This window comes from Nannobrachium achirus, assembly GCF_963921795.1.
Source record: "Nannobrachium achirus genome assembly, chromosome: 21".
Classification (NCBI taxonomy): Eukaryota; Metazoa; Chordata; class Actinopteri; order Myctophiformes; family Myctophidae; genus Nannobrachium; species Nannobrachium achirus.
In genome coordinates, this window is record NC_137828.1 from 49,393,352 (window position 1) to 49,414,912 (window position 21,561).

General features: G+C 40.4%; 1 protein-coding gene across 4 annotated transcripts in view; it reads right to left on the reverse strand.

Moving 5' to 3' along the window:
• avl9 (AVL9 homolog (S. cerevisiase)) overlaps positions 1 to 21,561 on the reverse strand; it is a 56,252-nt gene that overhangs the window by 9,869 nt on the left and 24,822 nt on the right. Inside the window, exons 11-16 of one of the 4 annotated variants that reach the window (XM_080751862.1) lie at positions 16,686 to 17,005; positions 13,845 to 13,979; positions 10,638 to 10,857; positions 9,620 to 9,737; positions 9,249 to 9,302; positions 8,708 to 8,798 (exon numbers count right to left, since the gene is read on the reverse strand). In XM_080751862.1, coding sequence (XP_080607988.1) covers positions 8,732 to 8,798; positions 9,249 to 9,302; positions 9,620 to 9,737; positions 10,638 to 10,857; positions 13,845 to 13,979; positions 16,686 to 17,005 — 914 coding nt within the window. In that variant the 3' untranslated portion in view covers positions 8,708 to 8,731. Of the gene's footprint in view, positions 1 to 8,707; positions 8,799 to 9,248; positions 9,303 to 9,619; positions 9,738 to 10,637; positions 10,858 to 13,844; positions 13,980 to 16,685; positions 17,006 to 21,561 lie in introns of those variants that run through there. The other 3 variants (XM_080751861.1, XM_080751860.1, XM_080751859.1) reach the window with 3 other exon arrangements.

Consider the following 21,561-nt stretch of genomic DNA (forward strand, 5'->3'; position numbering starts at 1 on the left):
TAACATGGGGCCATTACTATGCTGGCTTGTGGTGGACATTTTTGTTCAAATTCAATTTTTGCCATGTACATACTAGTGTAGACAAACTCTAGCTGGCCCTAAATTACAATGACACTGTGTGTGTACAAATGGAACCAAATGGACCTGTACAGGTCCATTTAGTTCCATTTGTACACTCCCAGAGTTATGGGGTCCTTGAAAATAAAACATTTGGGAACAACTAGTACCGGACTTCTATGTGCCGTAGTGTCGTAGTAAATCAGTGTCCTACTGTACATAGCCAGAGGCAAACCTGGAGACTGACATTCTGTGATTGGGTCTTATAATCAAAATACTGAACATTATAATGGTGTGTAAAAATGCAATCATAACATTACAATGGAACAGGCCAAGTCTTTGACACATTTGTCAGTGTACCCCTGTATACAACCATATGCCATGTACACTTTGTCAGTGTACCCCTGTATACAACCATATGCCATGTACATCCATGATGCATGCGTACAGCAATGTCTGTAACTATTGCTTATGTACTACTTTATGTTGGGGTGGTGATATGATTACTGAAGAAGTGTCATATAATCCCATGAGAGGTGGACCACTTGGTGGCATGACTGTAAAATACATAGTTATTTCAAATGGTGCTTGGCAATATATAATGAATATTTTTCCATGGTGTTGTTTATGGAATTAAAACTGTAGATGACAAAGCCCAACCAGGAACATGCAACTTGAATTAAATATCTTAACTGCCAAAAAAAAGCAAGTTTTCTGTCATTGTTATTTATTTTAAAAAACATAATCTTGGCATTTAGCATGGAGGCAGGCTTGGCATTTGGAGTGCCCTAGCTCCAGCTGGTGCAAGGGGATGCCCTCAAACATGAGACACGTAACCATGCTTGTTTGTTTTGTTTTCAATAAATGACCCGCCCTGTTTAAATATTTATTTCCTCAATGAGTTATGACCCTCCTACTTTTTGACCATCAAATCAAATTCACCCAAGTGCTTTGTCCCTCCTTTCTGGAGCATTTCAGGAGGAAACGCACCACTATAAGGAAGTGGAGTGAGTGGAAAACTGGCTTCATCTCGACTTTAACTCACACATGTGCGAGGCTATGTCACTGAAAAGAGCATTTCCCTTAAGATTTCATTTCTTAAAATATTGATTTGAATATTTTATTGGTGGTTTTAAAGTAAGGGTTAAATACAAATTAAGCTTGTGGTTGGTCCATAAGTTTAAGTTCATCGTGGCCCTTTTGAATTTTAACTCTTAATTTTGAATGCTCATAAATTCCAAACATTAAATAATTCTATTGATATCCCAATATATTAAACACACACACACACACACACACACACACACACACACACACACACACACACACACACACACACACACACACACACACACACACAATACAGGAGGCAGTCAAGCGTGCAGGCCTACTAGAGACTATAAATAGTTAAGAGCAGAGTATTTATTCATCCTCATGTGAGGCTGGGGGAAGGGCTTCCTTGCCAGCCTCCTCTCTCAAATAAATGTGTAATTTACAACACATTTATTTATTTAATAATATTAGACAACACAGGTCAGGAGGATGGGAATCGAACCCATCTAATACATTTAAAATAATGAATTTATTATTATTATTATTATTATTATGCTATTTCAATATTAAAGTAACTTTGTTTTTTTACGACAAGGGTTCATATTTTGTAATTAGATAAAAGAAAAGATAAGTGTTAAAATGTTCTATCGATTTCAGTGGTTGGGGACATGCATAAGTGGCAAAGTGGCAAATACAAAAAAATACAGAAAATAGCCGATCTAAAAGCTCACAACGCCTCGCAGCACGAGACGTTGTGAGCTTGTAGATTGGCTATTTTCAGCAAAGAGGTTTGGTGTAAAGGGGAAAAAGAGCAGACCAAGTACAGAGTGAAAGGTTAACTTTATCAAATTAAGTATTGACAGTTCAAATGGTGGTTAAATATCCGAAAACGCTAATTGACATGAATCCAAAATACACTGATGATCGTGCTGTCAAACAATGAAACGACAGTATATGGAATCTATGAGAAGGTTGTGGGGGTCCCTGCTTCATCTCTCTCTCAACTAAGGGGTCCTTGGCCTGAAAACGTTGAAGACCCCTGACCTAAAACATCATAATATATATCCATGAATTCAAGTCTCCATGGGTGAGTATTGTAATCGATAAAAACTATGCCAGTTTAATATGAATTTGCCAGGATCATTCCACCTCCCCATCCCCCTTGCAGTGGCCCTGTTATGCTTACCAACCAACACTGTTGTTTTTTTGGCATCGCTACACTCCGTGTTAAACACCCGCCCACTCGCCCTCAACAACAACAACCCAGCTGCTAAACTGGTGAAAGTGTTACTTTCCTGCCCTACATGCATCTCTCTGATAACACTGTTCACTTGGAATACAGGTCATATTCAGCCTCCTACAAAACAGCCTTCCCATCTGTGTGTGTGTGTGTGTGTGTGTGTGTGTGTGTGTGTGTGTGTGTGTCTGTGCATGTGTGTGTGTGTGTGTGCGTGGGAGAATGGGAGGATTTTCAACAACGCTTGGGTCTGTTTGTTTGTTTACTAAGGTGTTACGATAAAGTTCACCGAGGCCGTATTACAAAATAGCGGAGAGGAAACACGAGAGGCTGCCGGTGTCTCGGCCAATTTGGTGCTTCTCAGCGTGCAGAGCCAAGTTAGCAACGAGGGCACCCTCGCACACACACACACACACACACACACACACACACACACACACACACACACACACACACACACACACACACACACACACCCCCCCCCCCCCCCCCCCCCCTACTGGGAGGTGTGAGCTGGGGCGTCACAAGGGGGGGGGGGTAGTGGGACTGAGTTACTAGGGCCCAAGGTGTAGGGACCTTCATTAACACATTGACCGCCATTTTAACATACCTCCGTACTCCCACCTGCCATTCGTCTCCATAGACTTCCATGTAATTGGGTGTGCACGGATCATGCACACCCATGCCTAGATAATGCACCACGTGTGTCCACATTGCTCACAGCTTTCAAACAAAAAAATCCGAATGGAAATCCGTTCAGGCATTCATGAGATAACAGCCACTATGTTTAACAAAGATGGCTGCCAAAATGGCTGCCATGCTTGAAAGATGGGGTTGCTATGGGGGTTAAACATGCAATTTCGCGATTGCTATCATGCCTACTCCATTTTTGGGGGTCAAAAAAAATTTTTGATTTTTTTTTTTTTTTTTTTAATTCTCGGGACTATCGGGCCTGGCGGGGAAAGACATTGGAATAATCTCGGGACTATCGGGCCTGGCAGGGAATGAGTTAAGTCATGAAAATGTGTGCAAATCTTTGAATATATGTATATGCTTCTGGGGGACCCTGGCACTAAATATTTTGAGATGGGGGTCCGTGGCCAAATACATATAATTTTGGGGGTCCTTCACATGAAAAGGTTTGAGCATCACTGACATAGAAGGATTTGAAATATTCAAAGACTTGCACAAGTTTTCAAGATTTTCCAAAAATAGCAGATCTACAAGCTCTATTATTCAATATAGTTAAAGCATTCATGGGGGGCCCGCAGTGAATCCTTGTACCCCCAGGGCCCAGAATTTGGTGCGACCCCTGGGTGTGAGCGTGGTGGTGTAGAAACACTAGAAGTTACAGTCAGGACTAGGGACACTCAGTGTGGACAGACGGGGGGGTCGACTTTCATCTGTACTTCCTGGAATGAAACCAGAGCACCCCCCCCCCTCCCTCACTACACTGAAGGAGACAGCTCTGCTTTTGAGAATGAAGCTCCCTTATAATTAATGGCTTCCCCTAATATGAGACACCTGCCTAGTGGCTGCCTAATATATCAGTTCAGTTCAGTTCAGATCAGTAGGTCACTTCTTCATGTTTTCTACCAAGGTATCCTTGCTAGTGTCCTCTTTTATGCTGTGCTTTGCTGGGGGGGCAGCATCACGGCCGATGACAAAAACCGGATCAATAAATTGATTAAAAAAGGCTGGCTCAGTGATTGGCCTCCCTCAGGATACTTTGGATATCACCATAGCCAAGCGAATGAGGACCACATTGAACACTATTCTTTCCTTCATAGGCCATCCTCTTTATAAGGTATTTAAGGACCTGCGTAGCAACAGGTTTTTGATGCCTATAATCTCTACTGAGAGAATGAAGAGATCCAGAGCTGCCAACCCTCATGCAATGAGCGTGAGACTCACGCAAATGACCCTCTTCTCACGCTCTCACGCCACACATCGTATTTCTCACGCCGTCAAATCACCAGCCGTCACAAAGTGGAAAACTGCATCAACTCAAGTGTCACTGAGACATCCACTTCGGCCGCGATTTGAGCAATTAAAGGGCTTAAAATACTGTATCTGATTCTGAAGTAATGATTAGATGTGTCGCTGTGTGTGCATGAGCGTCTGGTGTGAGGAACGCTGCGTGCACGTTCCTGCGCACATCATTCTCTACAGTAAGATCGACAGGCGACATGAGGATCTACAACATTAATTCAACACGTCCAAAATGCCCATTGCTTACTAGCAGGAAGTTTAAATGAGGAGGGACTTTTGGATGGATGTGCAAAAAGAACAGATCTTCAAGCAAAAGACGTGTTACTTGCAGCTTAATGTAAACATTTATCCATAATTTTCTCATCCTAGTAAAGCCTGATAAAAGTATCAAACTCCCTGTAAAATGCAACAGAATACAGGAAATAACATCTACTCTTTTAAAATGTTTCTGGGGGAGGACCCCCAGACCCCCCACCAAAATGATCCACAGTAGGCTATTAACTACGTTTCTGCCTCAAAATTACATATTCATTATTGAGGGTTAGATTTGGAGAATTAAATAACACCCACCCAGTGCAACATACTGTACCTGGTTGGTGTAATAGTGACTCCAAGGGTCGAGAAAATTATAATAATAAAAAAAATTAATTGTAATATTTGTTGAACATATATATATCATTTTTTATATATTTTTTGCGGCACCAAAGCCCCCCCCCTCGCAAAAAAAGAAAAATCTCACTCTTAGGTTTTCCTGAAAGTTGCAGCCCTGAAAAGATCCTTTGTTCCTTTATTTACTTTATTTATTTATTTGGACGGGACAGTGTATATTAATGAACACTACATATAGCAAAGTAAATATACCGGACTTAGCAAGAATGCTAAATTCCATCCGTAGTCCCACATGAAACACAAAACAAAACATATACCAACAACAATCTTACATCAAGAGAAGACACCTAAAACACGTATACAATTACTATACTATTCCAACAGCAAGAACCCTATATTCGCAAAAAGGACGATTGAAAACTATACTATGTATAGTATAGGGGGCTATACGAATGGGGCTATACGAAGCATTGTTAAAACATTTTGTTGATTCATACAATGAATGCTTGTTAAAAAACCCAATAAACAAAAGTAAAAAAAAAAAGACTATACATGGTCACACGTTTGATTGTCAAGTAACCATTTTTTTAGGTTAAACTTGAAGGATGGAAATGACAAACAGTCTCTTATTAATAGAGGTATGTCATTCCAGATTGAACAGCCCTGGACTGAGAGGGTGTTTTTTCCAAAAGTGTTTGCCCGGTGTGGCACTTCGCAGTCTCCTCTAGCGATTGCCCTCGTATTGAGTCCTCTATCGGGCTTCTTTTTGTTTTGACGAATTCCCTTAGGGGAGGCGGGCATAGACCATTTAGGGTACTAAATGATACTAGCCTGTTTAAATACCTTAAAATTTGCAAAACTCAAGAAATGGTACCTCTGAAGAATATTACAATGGTGATATGAGTGGGGTTTCCTATCAAACACCTTGAGTGCGCTCTTATATAGGTGTTCAATGGGTTTAAGAGTCGTTATACCTGTGCAAGACCAGTTTGTGAAGCAGTACTCAATATGTGATAAAATCATGCATTGGAGATATGTTTTAGCAGCACTAGCTGTCAAGAAGGGTCTGATTTGTTTAAAGTTTTGAAGGTTGAACTTAATTGTGTTTGCAACCTTTTTTACATGTTTTTTAAAGGTTAGGGTTGAGTCTAGTATGACCCCGAGGTACTTTAACTCTGACACAAGTTCAAGTTCCTCCCCACCCAGAAACACATTTGATGACTCCATCACGACTGGTCTTTTGGAAAAAGCCATGCAGACAGTCTTTTTTGCGTTCAGGAGCAGGCATGAATCTGTAAGCCAGCCCTGAACGCTAGTCAGAACAGAAGTTAAAACCGCTGACACCTATGCAAAGCTTTTGCCATGGGTTAGTATGACAGCCTTGTCTGCATACATCTGTATGTGTACATCTTTCCTGCTGCTGTTAGATTCCTTAACGAACACCGCTAGCTTTGTTTTGGGAGGGTGTTATGTTATGTCATTTGTAAAGTCTGTTATTGTCACTTGCTGTGAATAAACCCTTTTGCAAATCCCGCCCCATTCTGCCCTGTTACTATGATGGGACATTAACCCTGGGCAGATTGTTTTTATAGTGGAAGTGGATGGGATTTTTTTTCCCTTCATAGCCTCATTACAGCTATATAAAGTACCAAAGGAAAAATACCTAGGTGATATTAATAAAAAGGGAAGACAAAGGTACAGTAGTTACATTGCAAAACAGGGGATTTACCCGAAAATATATGTTTTAATTTGTTTAATCCCAGTGGGACAGAATCCTCTTTGCAGATTCTTTTATAGTGGTAGTGGATGCGATTTTTTTTCCCTTCATAGCCTCATTACAGCTATATAAAGTACCACAAAAAACACATCTACGTGATATTAATAAAAAGGGAAGAAAAATGTACAGTAATTACATAGCAAAACAGTAGTTTTCCCCCGAAAAATAAATGTTTTAATTAGTTTAATCCTCTGGATCAGAGATAGAAAGAGAAGCGCATTGCATCTTGGGTACTAGGAAGAGGACAGAGAGAATGTTTCTCCTCACATAATAGGCTGGCTTTTCGTAATTCTGCCCATTTAAATTATATGTACCCAATCGTGACTCTTAGACCATTGATAAGGTACATGTGAACTAGTTTGTTGAAGCTTATTCGTTATGATGAGCGAGATCGCTTGACGCTTGCCGTCGCTATCACCGTACCGGCCGATCTCCGTGTCGCGCACTGCGGACAGTTTTTGAAAGGCTGAAGCAACATTCTCCACTGCACAAACTCCACCCCCGATAGCAAAAAGTGAATGTTTTTTTCTGGTTGGCCAGTCAGGGAGTCTCAGGGACCAATCAGAAGGCTGACAAACGGTCTATTGTATGTTATATGTTGTTATTGTTACTTGTGTATTTGTATTCGCTCTGGTGGCAAAACATGTTTCCCCTCGGGGACTAAACTGTCATCATCACGAATACCAGAACGCTCACCCCAAAACACAGTCACCGGTGGAACGGTCTCTACCTGGTATTCCTAAACGTTAACCTTGGAGAATTATGCCTAAATGGTTAAACCTAACCTTATTCCTGACCTTAACCTCAGCAAAACGGTGCCAAAACCTAGTCTTATTTCTAATCTTAGCCTCAGTAAAAACTATGCCAAACCCTAAAATTATTTCTAACCTTATCCACAGTAAAACAAATACGAGAATCCAAGAACCGCCCCACCGAGAGGTCGGCGTGAGGGAAGCGGAAAGAAATGAGGGTGAGCGTGCTTTAAGGCGAGCATTCCAGTTACCATCATCACACCTGGGAAATACGGAATCCGATCCGTTTTTAGGTCGAAAATGTACCGGTTAAAAATGTGCCGGTTACAGTTGGGAGACCATGTAATCACTAGTAAAGAGGTAACCTATTGGGTTGTATTTAATGTATTTCTGGTGAAATGCTTGCACCCCCATGGTTCACTAACATCTCAATCACCAAAACTACAGACCTCTCAAAACAAACTATTAATACCACTACTAGGCCTCACCCCCAAGACTCACCTTCTCCAGATCACTTTGCAAGACAAAGTGCAACATCTCTCAATTGGGTCTAGTCTTTAAAAATACTCAGAGGATCAGTGCCCAAATAGGTATGTCAAACTTCTGTAAATATACAGTGTTCTTTCAATATGTATTGTATTGTATATTTGTATTGTATGTATTATATGTATTACTGAAGAATTGAGTACAATGGCACACAATGGAATCAATGTGCTATCCTTTTAGCATCACCTTTGACCGTTACGGTTAATGGTCTTGTTACTAGTTAATAAAGTATTTAATCAATATAAATAATAATAAAAGAAACTCACTCACTAACGTGCACAGCTTAGCTGTGGCTTCCTAAAAGTGTACTTGTTTTGCTGCATTATTACAAAGTTGACATTAGAGTAATCTGTCTGTCTGTATCAACAACAAATAACCACTAGAGGGCAGCATTGGACTTGTTTTGGTGGGTAACTCATCTACAGTACAGCTAATGTCAAAAAGAGTTTGGGTCATGAGATAGTTCCTTAAAGCAGTGGTTCTAAAATTGTTTAATTTCAAGGGCCCCCAGATTCGTTTAGCCAACCCTCGTAACTCTGAGAGTTAGGGGGGTTGTACAGACATGTAAGATTCCTTTTGGCTCCTAACTATGAATCATTTAGCTCAGGACCCTCTTAAGGACCCCTGCGGGTCCCCACTTTGAGAACCACTGCCTTAAAGAACCCATTTCGAATTCTTACCCACTACATTTTGTGTACATGTTGTGTACTAGATGTCATTTTGAATGTTTCTTTCATCACATGCTCCCCATGAAGCACATTGAGATTCTTTGCTTCTGAAGAACAACAAATAGTTTGAGTTAACAGTTGAAATATTATACTCACTGGGAGAGTCTTAATTTAATAATTAAATATTATACTCACTGGGAGAGTCTTAATTTAATAAATAAATATTATACTCACTGGGAGAGTCTTAATTTAATAAATATTATACTCACTGGGAGAGTCTTAATTTAATAAATATTATACTCACTGGGAGAGTCTTAATTTAATAATTAAATATTATACTCACTGGGAGAGTCTTAATTTAATAAATAAATATTATACTCACTGGGAGAGTCTTAATTTAATAAATATTATACTCACTGGGAGAGTCTTAATTTAATAAATATTATACTCACTGGGAGAGTCTTAATTTAATAAATATTATACTCACTGGGAGAGTCTTAATTTAATAAATATTATACTCACTGGGAGAGTCTTAATTTAATAAATATTATACTCACTGGGAGAGTCTTAATTTCACATCAGCAACGCCGTACTGGCCCTGGAACGGGTGTCTGTAAGAGACCAGATCAACAATTAATCAATCAAACATGTTCCATTATTATGGAAGAAAGCAACAAAAAGTAAAAAAAAGAAAGAAAAATAGTGACACAATGTGACTATTAGAGCTATTATATGTGCTATTTTCCACTATACTTGAAATAGGGCTACATTTATAATGTACTTTTTTCCTTTTCCCTTCCTCGGAATGTAGAGGAGTGAAAGTCATAAGTTCAGGGGTAGAGAAACTGTTATTAGAGCACGAAGGGTTCCCGAAGGGTTCCCAGTTCCCAGGGGTATATCATTGTGTTTATAACGGTAGAGCACCTACCCTGGGGTGATTTCAGCCACCGCGGGGTGCTTGTTGCTGAACCACACGCGGTAGTTATGCGAGATCTTCCACGCGGCGACAAACGGAACGCCGTAATCAGCCAGTAGCCTCTCGTTATCTGAAACAAGAGATGCATTGGAAGCAAGGGTCAAGACAAGCGGTGGAACTAATTCACTCCGATTTTAGTTGATCACATGTAATGATCGAAAAGAAACTTGAGAATCCCCAGATGGAAGATGAGAAGACCATTCTGTTGATACTGGACCTGATCAAAAAGGAGAGCACTTAGTGATGTCTGACCAAGAACATCATCACCATTGGCACATAACATAGAACTGAACAGTGACTGTGAATCCTGTTCACCTTTTGACCTGTCTGTGTGTGTGTGTGTGTGTGTGTGTGTGTGTGTGTGTGTGTGTGTGTGTGTGTGTGTGTGTGTGTGTGTGTGTGTGTGTGTGTCTAACGTAAAGTTTATAGCTCTGACAAATTAATTGAAAAAGACTATGCTTCCTGCTGCCGAATGAACTATTAGCTAAGTGTATGACCAACTGTGGATGAGAGAGAGACAGTGGTTGACAATTCACGCACACATGCACGTATGCATGCACGCACGCAAGAACACAGACACAGGCAAAAATAAACATTCATCATTTTCTGGATTGCTATGGACAGCTTATCCCATAGCACCTGCCGCAGCACTTGCCCTAGCCTTGTAATTTAGGTAGCATGTTATTTAGGCAGTTGCCAGGTTCATTTGTTGATCCGGCATCCTATAGTTTGTATAATTTCAATGTACATAATATTACATTTTATAATGTTTAGAGTACACTGATGATAGGTTCTTGGTTTACCTATGGTGCTAGATTACTAAGACACTACACTGTCTCGATCCAATTGATTACCTTGTGTTTACCTTGCTTACTGTAACAACTATCTATAGCATTATCATGTCTCACAAAATCATAAGGTTACATGTTTAAGCAACAACAATCATCACCGAAGTGGTTAGTAACACTACCTTGTTGCAGGGCAGAGGACAGCAGCGTCTGCAGGTAGAGCGTGAACTGCGCTCGGATCCACTCGTCTCCGCCCTCCCAGCCCGTCCCGTCCAGGAAGACGTCCTCCCGGTTCTCCGTGACGTGTTTGACCAGGTAGTCTGCAAAGCGCAGGTCGGCCGTGGTCAGACTGAGCAGCCTGCGCAGCTCAGGGTCGTGGATCTGTATGCGACCTTCCTCCACCTGCAGGAAAGAAAACACGCACACACCCAGAATTACCACTGAGGGATTACCTCCTATTACTCCTAAACACTGGAATTACCCAGGGGGGGGGGGGGGGGCGGTGGCAGCACTGGCGGATCAATCAATGTAATCTGGGATCAATTACTAATGTAGTGTGGCAAATATCCAACCAACAATACTGCCCTACAAAGCCAGAGCCAAACAATAACTGATAGATGGGTTTAAAAGTGTTTTAACTGGTCAACCAACTGAGATATCGGCATATGTGATATTACACTAATTAGTGTGGTTGCCAGGGCAACCACATTATTACTCTGGGGAATTTTGCAGTTTTTACAACTCTTAGTCTCATTGACTTGAATGGGAAACTCCATATATAGTGAGTAACTTTTAGGTATCTGACCTTTCCCATTGACTTTGAATGGGAAACACCATATATAGTAAGGTAACTTTTAGGTAGCTGACCTTCCCCATTGACTTTGAATGGGAAACACCATATATAGTAAGGTAACTTTTAGGTATCTGACCTTTCCCATTGACTTTGAATGGGAAACACCATATATAGTGAGTAACTTTTAGGTATCTGACCTTTCCCATTGACTTTGAATGGGAAACACCATATATAGTAAGGTAACTCTTAGGAAACTGACCTTTCCAATTGACTTTGAATGGGAAACACCATATATAGTGATGTAAGAGTTATTTTTGTCATCATAATGACATCAGATAAAACCTTAAAATGAGTATATAACTATTTATTATTATTAGTTGTATCATATCATATCAATAGTTGTACTAGATTAGATGAATATTCTATGGCTAGGAAAAATGCGACTACAAGATGCATCAAATCCAAGTCCAAAGTGGATGAAGATTCTAGAGCAAGGAGAAAAGAATATATGAGAAAATATAAAGCTACAAGATGCATCAGCTCCATGTCCAAAGTAAATGAAGACTCTAAGGCAAGGAGAAATGAATATATGAGAAAATATAGAATTAGAAGATGCATCAGTGGACCAATGGAACAAGATCCCCCCAGTGTTGAAGATGAGCAAGATCTACTAAGAAGGAGAAACGAATATATGAGAAAATATAAAGCTACAAGATGCATCAGCTCCATGTCCAAAGTGGATGAAGACTCTAGAGCAAGGAGAAAAGAATATATGAGAAAATATAAAGCTACAAGATGCATCAGCTCCATGTCCAAAGTAAATGAAGACTCTAAGGCAAGGAGAAATGAATATATAAGAAAATATAGAATTAGAAGATGCATCAGTGGACCAATGGAACAAGATCCACCCAGTGTTGAAGATGAGCAAGATCTACTAAGACCTGGACATGACCTAGATAGTTGTTTAGAGGCAGATATGAAAAAAGTGATGAAAGATGAAACCGAAGAACAGTGTATGCTAGAAAAACAGCGTATGCTAGAAGAAATCGCTATAGCAGATTTTCAGGAAGACATTAAATATGGTCCTATTTATGTGTGCACAACTTGCCATCGGGCACTATTCTGGGAATCTGTATACCATTGTCATCGTTCCAAGTTCACACAAAAGCAAAAGTTGGTTGCCGTGTACTTCACAGGCAAATATGTTCATTTGTGTGACGATCAATGTGGAGGCCCGCAAAATTGCACTGTACCAGAAGAAAGACGTCATGAGTGGATATGCAAAAATTGTCACGATACCCTACTGGCTGAAAGAATGCCAGCCTTAGCTGTCGCAAATAATTTAGAGTTATCACCTATCCCCCCAGAGCTGAGCAACCTGAATGTGCTAGAAAGACAACTATTAGCTTTGGCCATACCTTTTGCCAAGATTCTCACACTTCCTAAAGGAAAACAAGGAGCTGTACTTGGTGCTGTGGTGTGTGTGCCATCACAGGTGCAAACCACAATAAACACTTTACCAAGAAGGCTAGACTCATCTGGATTGTACCAAATGAAACTAAAACGCCGTCTGCGGTTCAAATTCTATTAGGTTGTACTGCTGATTCCATAGTAAATTATACTGAGACGGAAACAGATATAATTGACAATATATTTCAAAGAGCATGTAAGACCTATATATTTAGTAATTCGGTCAAGAAAACCACATATAACAATACAGAACGTTTCAGTACCACAGTCTTACATATCCAAGAACATGACAATCTATAATATTAACACCCAATGATTAGATAAGCTACACTTACAATTTATTTATTATGAACTCATAAAGAGGAAAGTAGGTTTTGTATTTATTTTTTATTTTATTTATTTACAGTTTTTCATTTTAATATTTTTTTTTTATTATTTATTTTATTTATTTACATTTTTTTATCTTTAAATTGATTTTTTATTTTTCAATCTCATAAGAAAATACAAATATAAGAACTTTTATTTAAATACCTTTTTTTAAGAACAGTCATTTTTATTTATGGCCACTTGACCATACACATACATTTTTTATTTTAATAGCTACAGTATTGTATTTATTAATTATTTTATTTAGTTATCACCATATATAGTGATGTAAGAGTAAGGTAACTTTTTAGGCAACCACACTCGCAATTTCCCAAATTGCAATTTCTCTAGTTGTATATGTTCTTGGGGTAATTGTTTATCCCCCCAAATCACAAAGACAAATAAGTCAGTGTGTCCAAAAACAAAGTTACTGCACTGTGGCTCTGGAGGGCAGAATAGCCCTCCAACTTTGGAGGGAGGTTCGACTCTAATGTAATTTTACATAATCTTTGAAAGACAAGAGAACATTCATACACAGTAAATGGCCCAAGCAGCTGACAATATAAGTCAAGGAATGTATGTTTATTAAATGAAAGGGTAATAATGTATGTATGACAGTATGTATGTCCAATGCTGTTGGAGACATTTTGGCTGCTTACATTTGTCATAGAAGAACCATTGTTAAAATGTATCATAGCAAATGGCAGATCAATTGCTGTTATAGGACGCACACACGCACGCACACACACACACGACATACTTCAACAATGGCGTCGCTCAGATGCCTCTGTTGCCGGAAGAGGATATTGGTGGCCCCTGCCACAAAGCCACGCACTGCCACATCAGACAGCAGGTGGTGCTGTTGCAGCGCCATGTAGGGTAGGCACAGATAACCCTGAAAGAACAAGAGGGGAATTGTTGATTGATTGAATATTTATTAGGAGTTCACATAGGAAAAGACATGACCGTACAGTTCAGATACAAGGTTTACTAATAGGATTTTTTAAATCCAAGAAAGCACTACGGCTTGTTTACAATGGGGTCCTTTGTACTCAATTCATTGAGAAAGGGTCACCGTCTATAACTGATGAACTAAGTACAGTTACACAATTTTGAGGTACTTTTACTTTACTTTTCAATATACTTCTATTACTTCACAACGCTGTGAGCTTGTAGATCGGCTATTTTTGGTGAATGTTCCCCCCAGAATAGGGATGCTGGGGTTTAAGTAGTTAAACGCAAAACACTTGTATAAAAGATATTTACAGTGGTGACCTGAGCCAAGAATGTTTGAGAACCTCTGGTATACAGTTCCACTGCCATTTACAGCTGAGCTGGAAGAATCTGGGCCACGATGTCAGAGGAGGGATATTACTCTTGGAGACATTTTTGTCATTCTTATCTTTGATTTAACTAAATGTTTTCATTGCTGAAACTTTCCGGAGAGCCAGCAACGGAAAACAAGCGGCAAAAACATCATTGGGGTTTTTCATTGAGGTTATTCAATGCCAATGTAGAATAAACAAAAGACATACGCTGCATTTATACTTGGTTGCGCACGGGTGTTTGTGCAAAGAAAATGGCCAATCTAAAAGGTCACAACACGCTGCAGAGTGACGTGTTGTGGGCTTGTACTGTAGATCAGTTCAGATAAGTCAGGCTGTAGGGAGAGAGAACGGACAGATGGCTGTTACTGTTTGCTTTGGAGATGTTTGCCTTGTCATTTTATGTGTACATTATAAGGTCTATTAACCCATTTAGGCCTAACCTATAGAATAGGGCTAAATCAGAAATTAGCCTACAAAACAAATATGTTGCTACCTACTGTACATGTACTGTAAGCCCCTCCCAAACAGCAAAATGTGTTCCCGGCCTGAATGGGTTTTAATATCCAAAATAAATGTGTCAATATACGAATATTTGATAAGAGGGAGGTTGGGTCATTGTTGTTCCAGTTTCCTCAGCGTTTTGCCATAGCAAATTGTGTGTGCGTAGCATCATGTTTGTCTAGTGATGTCATATGTCTGACTGTCTGTAGCCTTTTTCCTCAGCGTTTTACCATAGCAAAACGTGTGTGTAGCATAGCCTGTACATCCTAGCCTTTTGAAGACGTTATGCAAGCACGACCACCGCTCACTTCACATTGGTTGTGATTTTTACTATTTTTGCCTACAAAAAAAATAAGAAATAAGAATAATATAAGTAAGCAATTTACCCCGAGTGAGAGGACATTATGCTCTCATAATGTCCGCAGTGAGGTTGTTATCGGACGAGGCGCAGCCGAGTCCGATAACACCCTCACTCAGGACATTATGAGAGCATAATGTCCGACCCCGAGTGGTAAATAGCTTTTCTACCACTTTTTCCCGTATACATGAAAGAAAACACATAGTTGTAACTTGCAAGGATCTTAAGTTACAATCATTATTGCCTATAAAACTTCCGCGAGACAGCAGATAGTTCCACAAACAACATCTTCTACTCACCAACAGATGGCGCCAACTCCATACTAATCCATGCGTCTAGCTTACAGCTAAGCTAACGTCAGTTAAAAGCACCGTTCCGGCCGTAAATAGAGGCTGTTCGCTTCCAGAAAGGCATAGGTTCAGAGAAAAGGGGCTTTAAAGTTGGCGGATTGCATTGGATCCAAATAAATCGGCGACGATAGTACGCACGTTAGTAAACATAGGACCGCTGCGACCTTCATTTGTTGGTTGGGGGAAAGGTGTTCCGACTACCTCCTGAAGTCCCCGGATGTACACTGAGGCGCATTGATCTCGGACAAGTCCTCACACACAACTTTGCGGCAGTTGTCCTCTCATAACCTCCGGAATTTAGCCAATCAGAATCCAGTATTTGAACACGTGACTCGAAAAAGTGGTAGAATAATATATAACTAGAGGGTGCAATTGGAAATTGCAAGAGTCGTTGCCGTTAACTCTAATGGGGAGCCAATTAGAGAGGGGGAAAAGGATGACATCACGATAGCAAGGTATCTTGATGTCTGATTGGGTGAAGGGTTACATCAGATGATGAGGAAAAGCGACAAGAGCAATAGTTTGCACCAGGGCAGGAAGCCATGAAGGTCATGGCCCCTCAGTTTGGCCTTGTGTCCCTCAAACCAATGGCATGACCTGAGGCCACAGTGGCCTTAATGCCCCCAGCTGACTGTACCACTTTCTCCTCTGTCTCTTTCTTGTCAATATGTAAACAGTAGACACTGGTGTCTCTTTCTTGTCATGTAGACACCAGTGTCTTTTATTGAGATTCTGAAATCTTAACTCCCCCGAATCCCCATCTTTAAACCAATCCAGTGACTTTGATTGGTGCAGGGCTGAGCATGGATCAGATTGTAAATACCATCATTTATCCATTTCACTGTAGATTAGGTTATCATCCCTAACCCTTAAATTCAACAAATTCTTTCAATGGACCAAAATCTTGTTTTATTTCCTGGCCTTCTTGCCCTAGCTTTTGGCCTTTGTGCCCTCAAAAAATGGACAACACCAAAGGCCAAGTGGCCACGCCCCTAAAATGATGGGCCTGGTCTGCACTAATAACATGTTATGACCTCCTCCTCCCCCCACTGGAGGAGCGTTACCTTGGTGAAGATGGCGAGGGGCAGGCCGTACTGGTCCTCCTCCAGCCCTGACACCAGCCCCTGGGAGACCCCGCCTGCAGACTGGGGCTGCACCGTGATGGGGACGCTCTGCTGCTCGCCGCCGCTGTCAAACGGGTCCGGGTGCTCGCCTCCCTCCCTCCTCTCGGCGGTCGACTCTTTGGCTCCGGCGGCGTCCTCCAGGACGCCGGGGTCCAACGTCTCCCAGTCGCTCTCCGAGGACTCCGGGGAACCGCGGGACGGAGGCTTGAGGAGGAGGCTGTCGTTCTCCTCCCCCATGGGCGCTGCTGCAGGAGGTTGGCCTGTCACAATTATTACATAATCCCCCACAGCCTTTTTTCATAGATTCCATATAGTGTCATCGTTTGACAGCACAATCGTCTGTGTATTTTGGATTAATGTCAATTTGTGTTTTAAGATATTTTACCACTTGAACCGTCAATACTTATAAAACTTGACCTTTCACTCTGTACTTAGCCTGCTCTTTTCCCCCTCTACACCGAAGCTCTTTGCTGAAAATAGCCGATCTACAAGCTCGTAGATCTGCTATTTCACTAGGGTTCAAGTGGTCAATATAAAAAAGGAGGAAAAAGGGTTTCTATCACACAAAGATTTGGAGGACCCCCTGTAGTAACTCTAGAAGTCCCGGACCCCCTGTTGAAGACCCCTGGTCTAATCGCAATTATTTGAGGTAATCACAATTATTCAGTGTAATCGTCATAATGTTGAGAATTTCATATAGTTTCAAACACTTTCAAAAAGCAGAAGCTCACAACGCATCGCGATGAGGTGTGAACTTGTAGATCGTCTATTTCCACTATAAATGAATAAAGAATAAAGTTATTAAATATGCCAGTCATTCCTTTGTATAATAGGTTATTTGTCATATCTGCCCTGTGCAACTTCAAAGCCAAACAGAAATGTAATTTTTATTCATATGCTCCAGTGTTCAGCGACAAAAAGACAATTAAATCGTTAATCGCAATTATTTGTGTGACAATTAATCGCCACGTAAAATGCTGTAGTCGTGACAGCCCTAGCCCTAACTCAAATTGACTAAAATCATAGAGAAAATGTACTTTTGTATATTTAAATACTTTATCTGACGTTTTTGAATCTCGCCCCTGACAAATACCACATTACAATCACAAAAGCGAAACAAAAACCAATAAAAACCAAACCCTCACCACCGTCTTGTACACCTTCCCTTTCAATCTTGCTGATACTTTCCTATCACACGTCACACCTGACACTTTCGTTTTCTCCTCCCGTTCCAATCTGCTCGCTCGTTTCTTCACCTCTTGTCCACACTCTCCATTGCTCTGGAATGTTGACCCTGAGTACTTAAAGTCCTCCACCTTCTTTACCTCTACTCCCTGTAACCTCACTGTTACACTTTGGTTCCTCTCATTCACATACGTATTCTCTAGGGGTGTAACGATATAGTAACTGAATCGAAAAATCGATTTTGATTTGCAATGATCTACTATATCGTACCGTTTTGGCTTTGTATCGTTTTAAAATGCGGTAATCGGTATTGAATCGTTTTGCCATGCAAATAATTGATTGTATGGAAACTAAGTATTTGTGCCTTGTATTTAGCAAGGGAAAATGAAAAAGAGGGGTCTAATTACCTTTCTATTCCATATAGCTACTCTTTCTTGGTCTATCGATAAATGTGTGTAATCTCTGTGTTCATGTCAAGGTGGGTTTGTCCTAGGGGTGGGCGATATGGAAAAATACAATATCACAATATTTTCCCAAGCTGTATCACGATACACGATTTTATCACGATTCTTTTTCACGTTGGTTTTTATGGTTCATTTTCAAGTTACTTGACAAAAACTAGACTCTCTGGGTTCCTTTTGCGAGGTCTATTACAAGTATGTAACTCTGACAGTATACAAATGAAACCAAATAGACCCGTTTCATTTGTATACTGTCAGAGTTAAGTGGAGACCTTGACATTTTAAAGTTTGAGAACTACTGATTTAGACCAAAATGAAGGTTTAAATTGAATTCTGCAATGAATCGCTGTATTAACGATTAAACAGTTGTTTTTACAAGGCTCCCTCAATTGTATCACGATATATACAATATCTCTGAAAAGTCATATCGTGGAGAAATTTTATCGTCTCTTTAACGATAATTATCACCATATCGCCCACCCCTAGTTTGTCCATATGTGTTGAAATATTATGTCCATGTATTTGCTATTTAAAATCATTGAATCGAATCGTATCGTATCGCCATGAATGAACCAATATCGTCCATGTATCGTATCGTTAACCATGTATCGTGATGCATATCGTATCACTGTTAAAATCTATCGTTACACCCCTAGTATTCTGTCTTTCTGCGGCTAAACTTCATTCCTCTCTATTCTCCACCTCTCTCGATGTTCCTCTACCTGCTCACTGCTCTCACCACAGATCACAAAGTCATCTGCAAACATCACGGTCCATGGGGATTCCTGTCTAATCTCATCTGTCAGTATGTCCATCACCATAGCAAATAATACGGGTCTCAGTGCTGACCCACTTTCACATTGAACTCCTCTGTCACACACATAGCTCACCACTGTCTTACAAGGTCCATACTCCATATATCTTGCACCACTCGGACATACCTCTCGGTCAGAGTTAAGTGGAGACCTTGACATTTTAAAGTTTGAGAACTACTGATTTAGACCAAAATGAAGGTTTAAATTGAATTCTGCAATGAATCGCTGTATTAACGATTAAACAGGAGTTTTTACAAGGCTCCCTCAATTGTATCACAATATATACAATATCTCTGAAAAGTCATATCGTGGAGAAATTTTATCGTCTCTTTAACGATAATTATCACCATATCGCCCACCCCTAGTTTGTCCATATGTGTTGAAATATTATGTCCATGTATTTGCTATTTAAAATCATTGAATCGAATCGTATCGTATCGCCATGAATGAACCAATATCGTCCATGTATCGTATCGTTAACCATGTATCGTGATGCATATCGTATCACTGTTAAAATCTATCGTTACACCCCTAGTATTCTGTCTTTCTGCGGCTAAACTTCATTCCTCTCTATTCTCCACCTCTCTCGATGTTCCTCTACCTGCTCACTGCTCTCACCACAGATCACAAAGTCATCTGCAAACATCACGGTCCATGGGGATTCCTGTCTAATCTCATCTGTCAGTATGTCCATCACCATAGCAAATAATACGGGTCTCAGTGCTGACCCACTTTCACATTGAACTCCTCTGTCACACACATAGCTCACCACTGTCTTACAAGGTCCATACTCCATATATCTTGCACCACTCGGACATACCTCTCGGTCAGAGTTAAGTGGAGACCTTGACATTTTAAAGTTTGAGAACTACTGATTTAGACCAAAATGAAGGTTTAAATTGAATTCTGCAATGAATCGCTGTATTAACGATTAAACAGGAGTTTTTACAAGGCTCCCTCAATTGTATCACGATATATACAATATCTCTGAAAAGTCATATCGTGGAGAAATTTTATCGTCTCTTTAACGATAATTATCACCATATCGCCCACCCCTAGTTTGTCCATATGTGTTGAAATATTATGTCCATGTATTTGCTATTTAAAATCATTGAATCGAATCGTATCGTATCGCCATGAATGAACCAATATCGTCCATGTATCGTATCGTTAACCATGTATCGTGATGCATATCGTATCACTGTTAAAATCTATCGTTACACCCCTAGTATTCTGTCTTTCTGCGGCTAAACTTCATTCCTCTCTATTCTCCACCTCTCTCGATGTTCCTCTACCTGCTCACTGCTCTCACCACAGATCACAAAGTCATCTGCAAACATCACGGTCCATGGGGATTCCTGTCTAATCTCATCTGTCAGTATGTCCATCACCATAGCAAATAATACGGGTCTCAGTGCTGACCCACTTTCACATTGAACTCCTCTGTCACACACATAGCTCACCACTGTCTTACAAGGTCCATACTCCATATATCTTGCACCACTCGGACATACCTCTCGGTCAGAGTTAAGTGGAGACCTTGACATTTTAAAGTTTGAGAACTACTGATTTAGACCAAAATGAAGGTTTAAATTGAATTCTGCAATGAATCGCTGTATTAACGATTAAACAGGAGTTTTTACAAGGCTCCCTCAATTGTATCACGATATATACAATATCTCTGAAAAGTCATATCGTGGAGAAATTTTATCGTCTCTTTAACGATAATTATCACCATATCGCCCACCCCTAGTTTGTCCATATGTGTTGAAATATTATGTCCATGTATTTGCTATTTAAAATCATTGAATCGAATCGTATCGTATCGCCATGAATGAACCAATATCGTCCATGTATCGTATCGTTAACCATGTATCGTGATGCATATCGTATCACTGTTAAAATCTATCGTTACACCCCTAGTATTCTGTCTTTCTGCGGCTAAACTTCATTCCTCTCTATTCTCCACCTCTCTCGATGTTCCTCTACCTGCTCACTGCTCTCACCACAGATCACAAAGTCATCTGCAAACATCACGGTCCATGGGGATTCCTGTCTAATCTCATCTGTCAGTATGTCCATCACCATAGCAAATAATACGGGTCTCAGTGCTGACCCACTTTCACATTGAACTCCTCTGTCACACACATAGCTCACCACTGTCTTACAAGGTCCATACTCCATATATCTTGCACCACTCGGACATACCTCTCGGTCACTCCAGGCTTCCTCATACAATACTACAGTTCCTCTCTCGGCACCCTTATCATATGCTTTCTCTAGATCCCTGGTTCTCAACCTGTTGGTCGGGACCCCCAGGGGGTCCGCAAATTATTTTGGGGGTCCCCAGGTGAT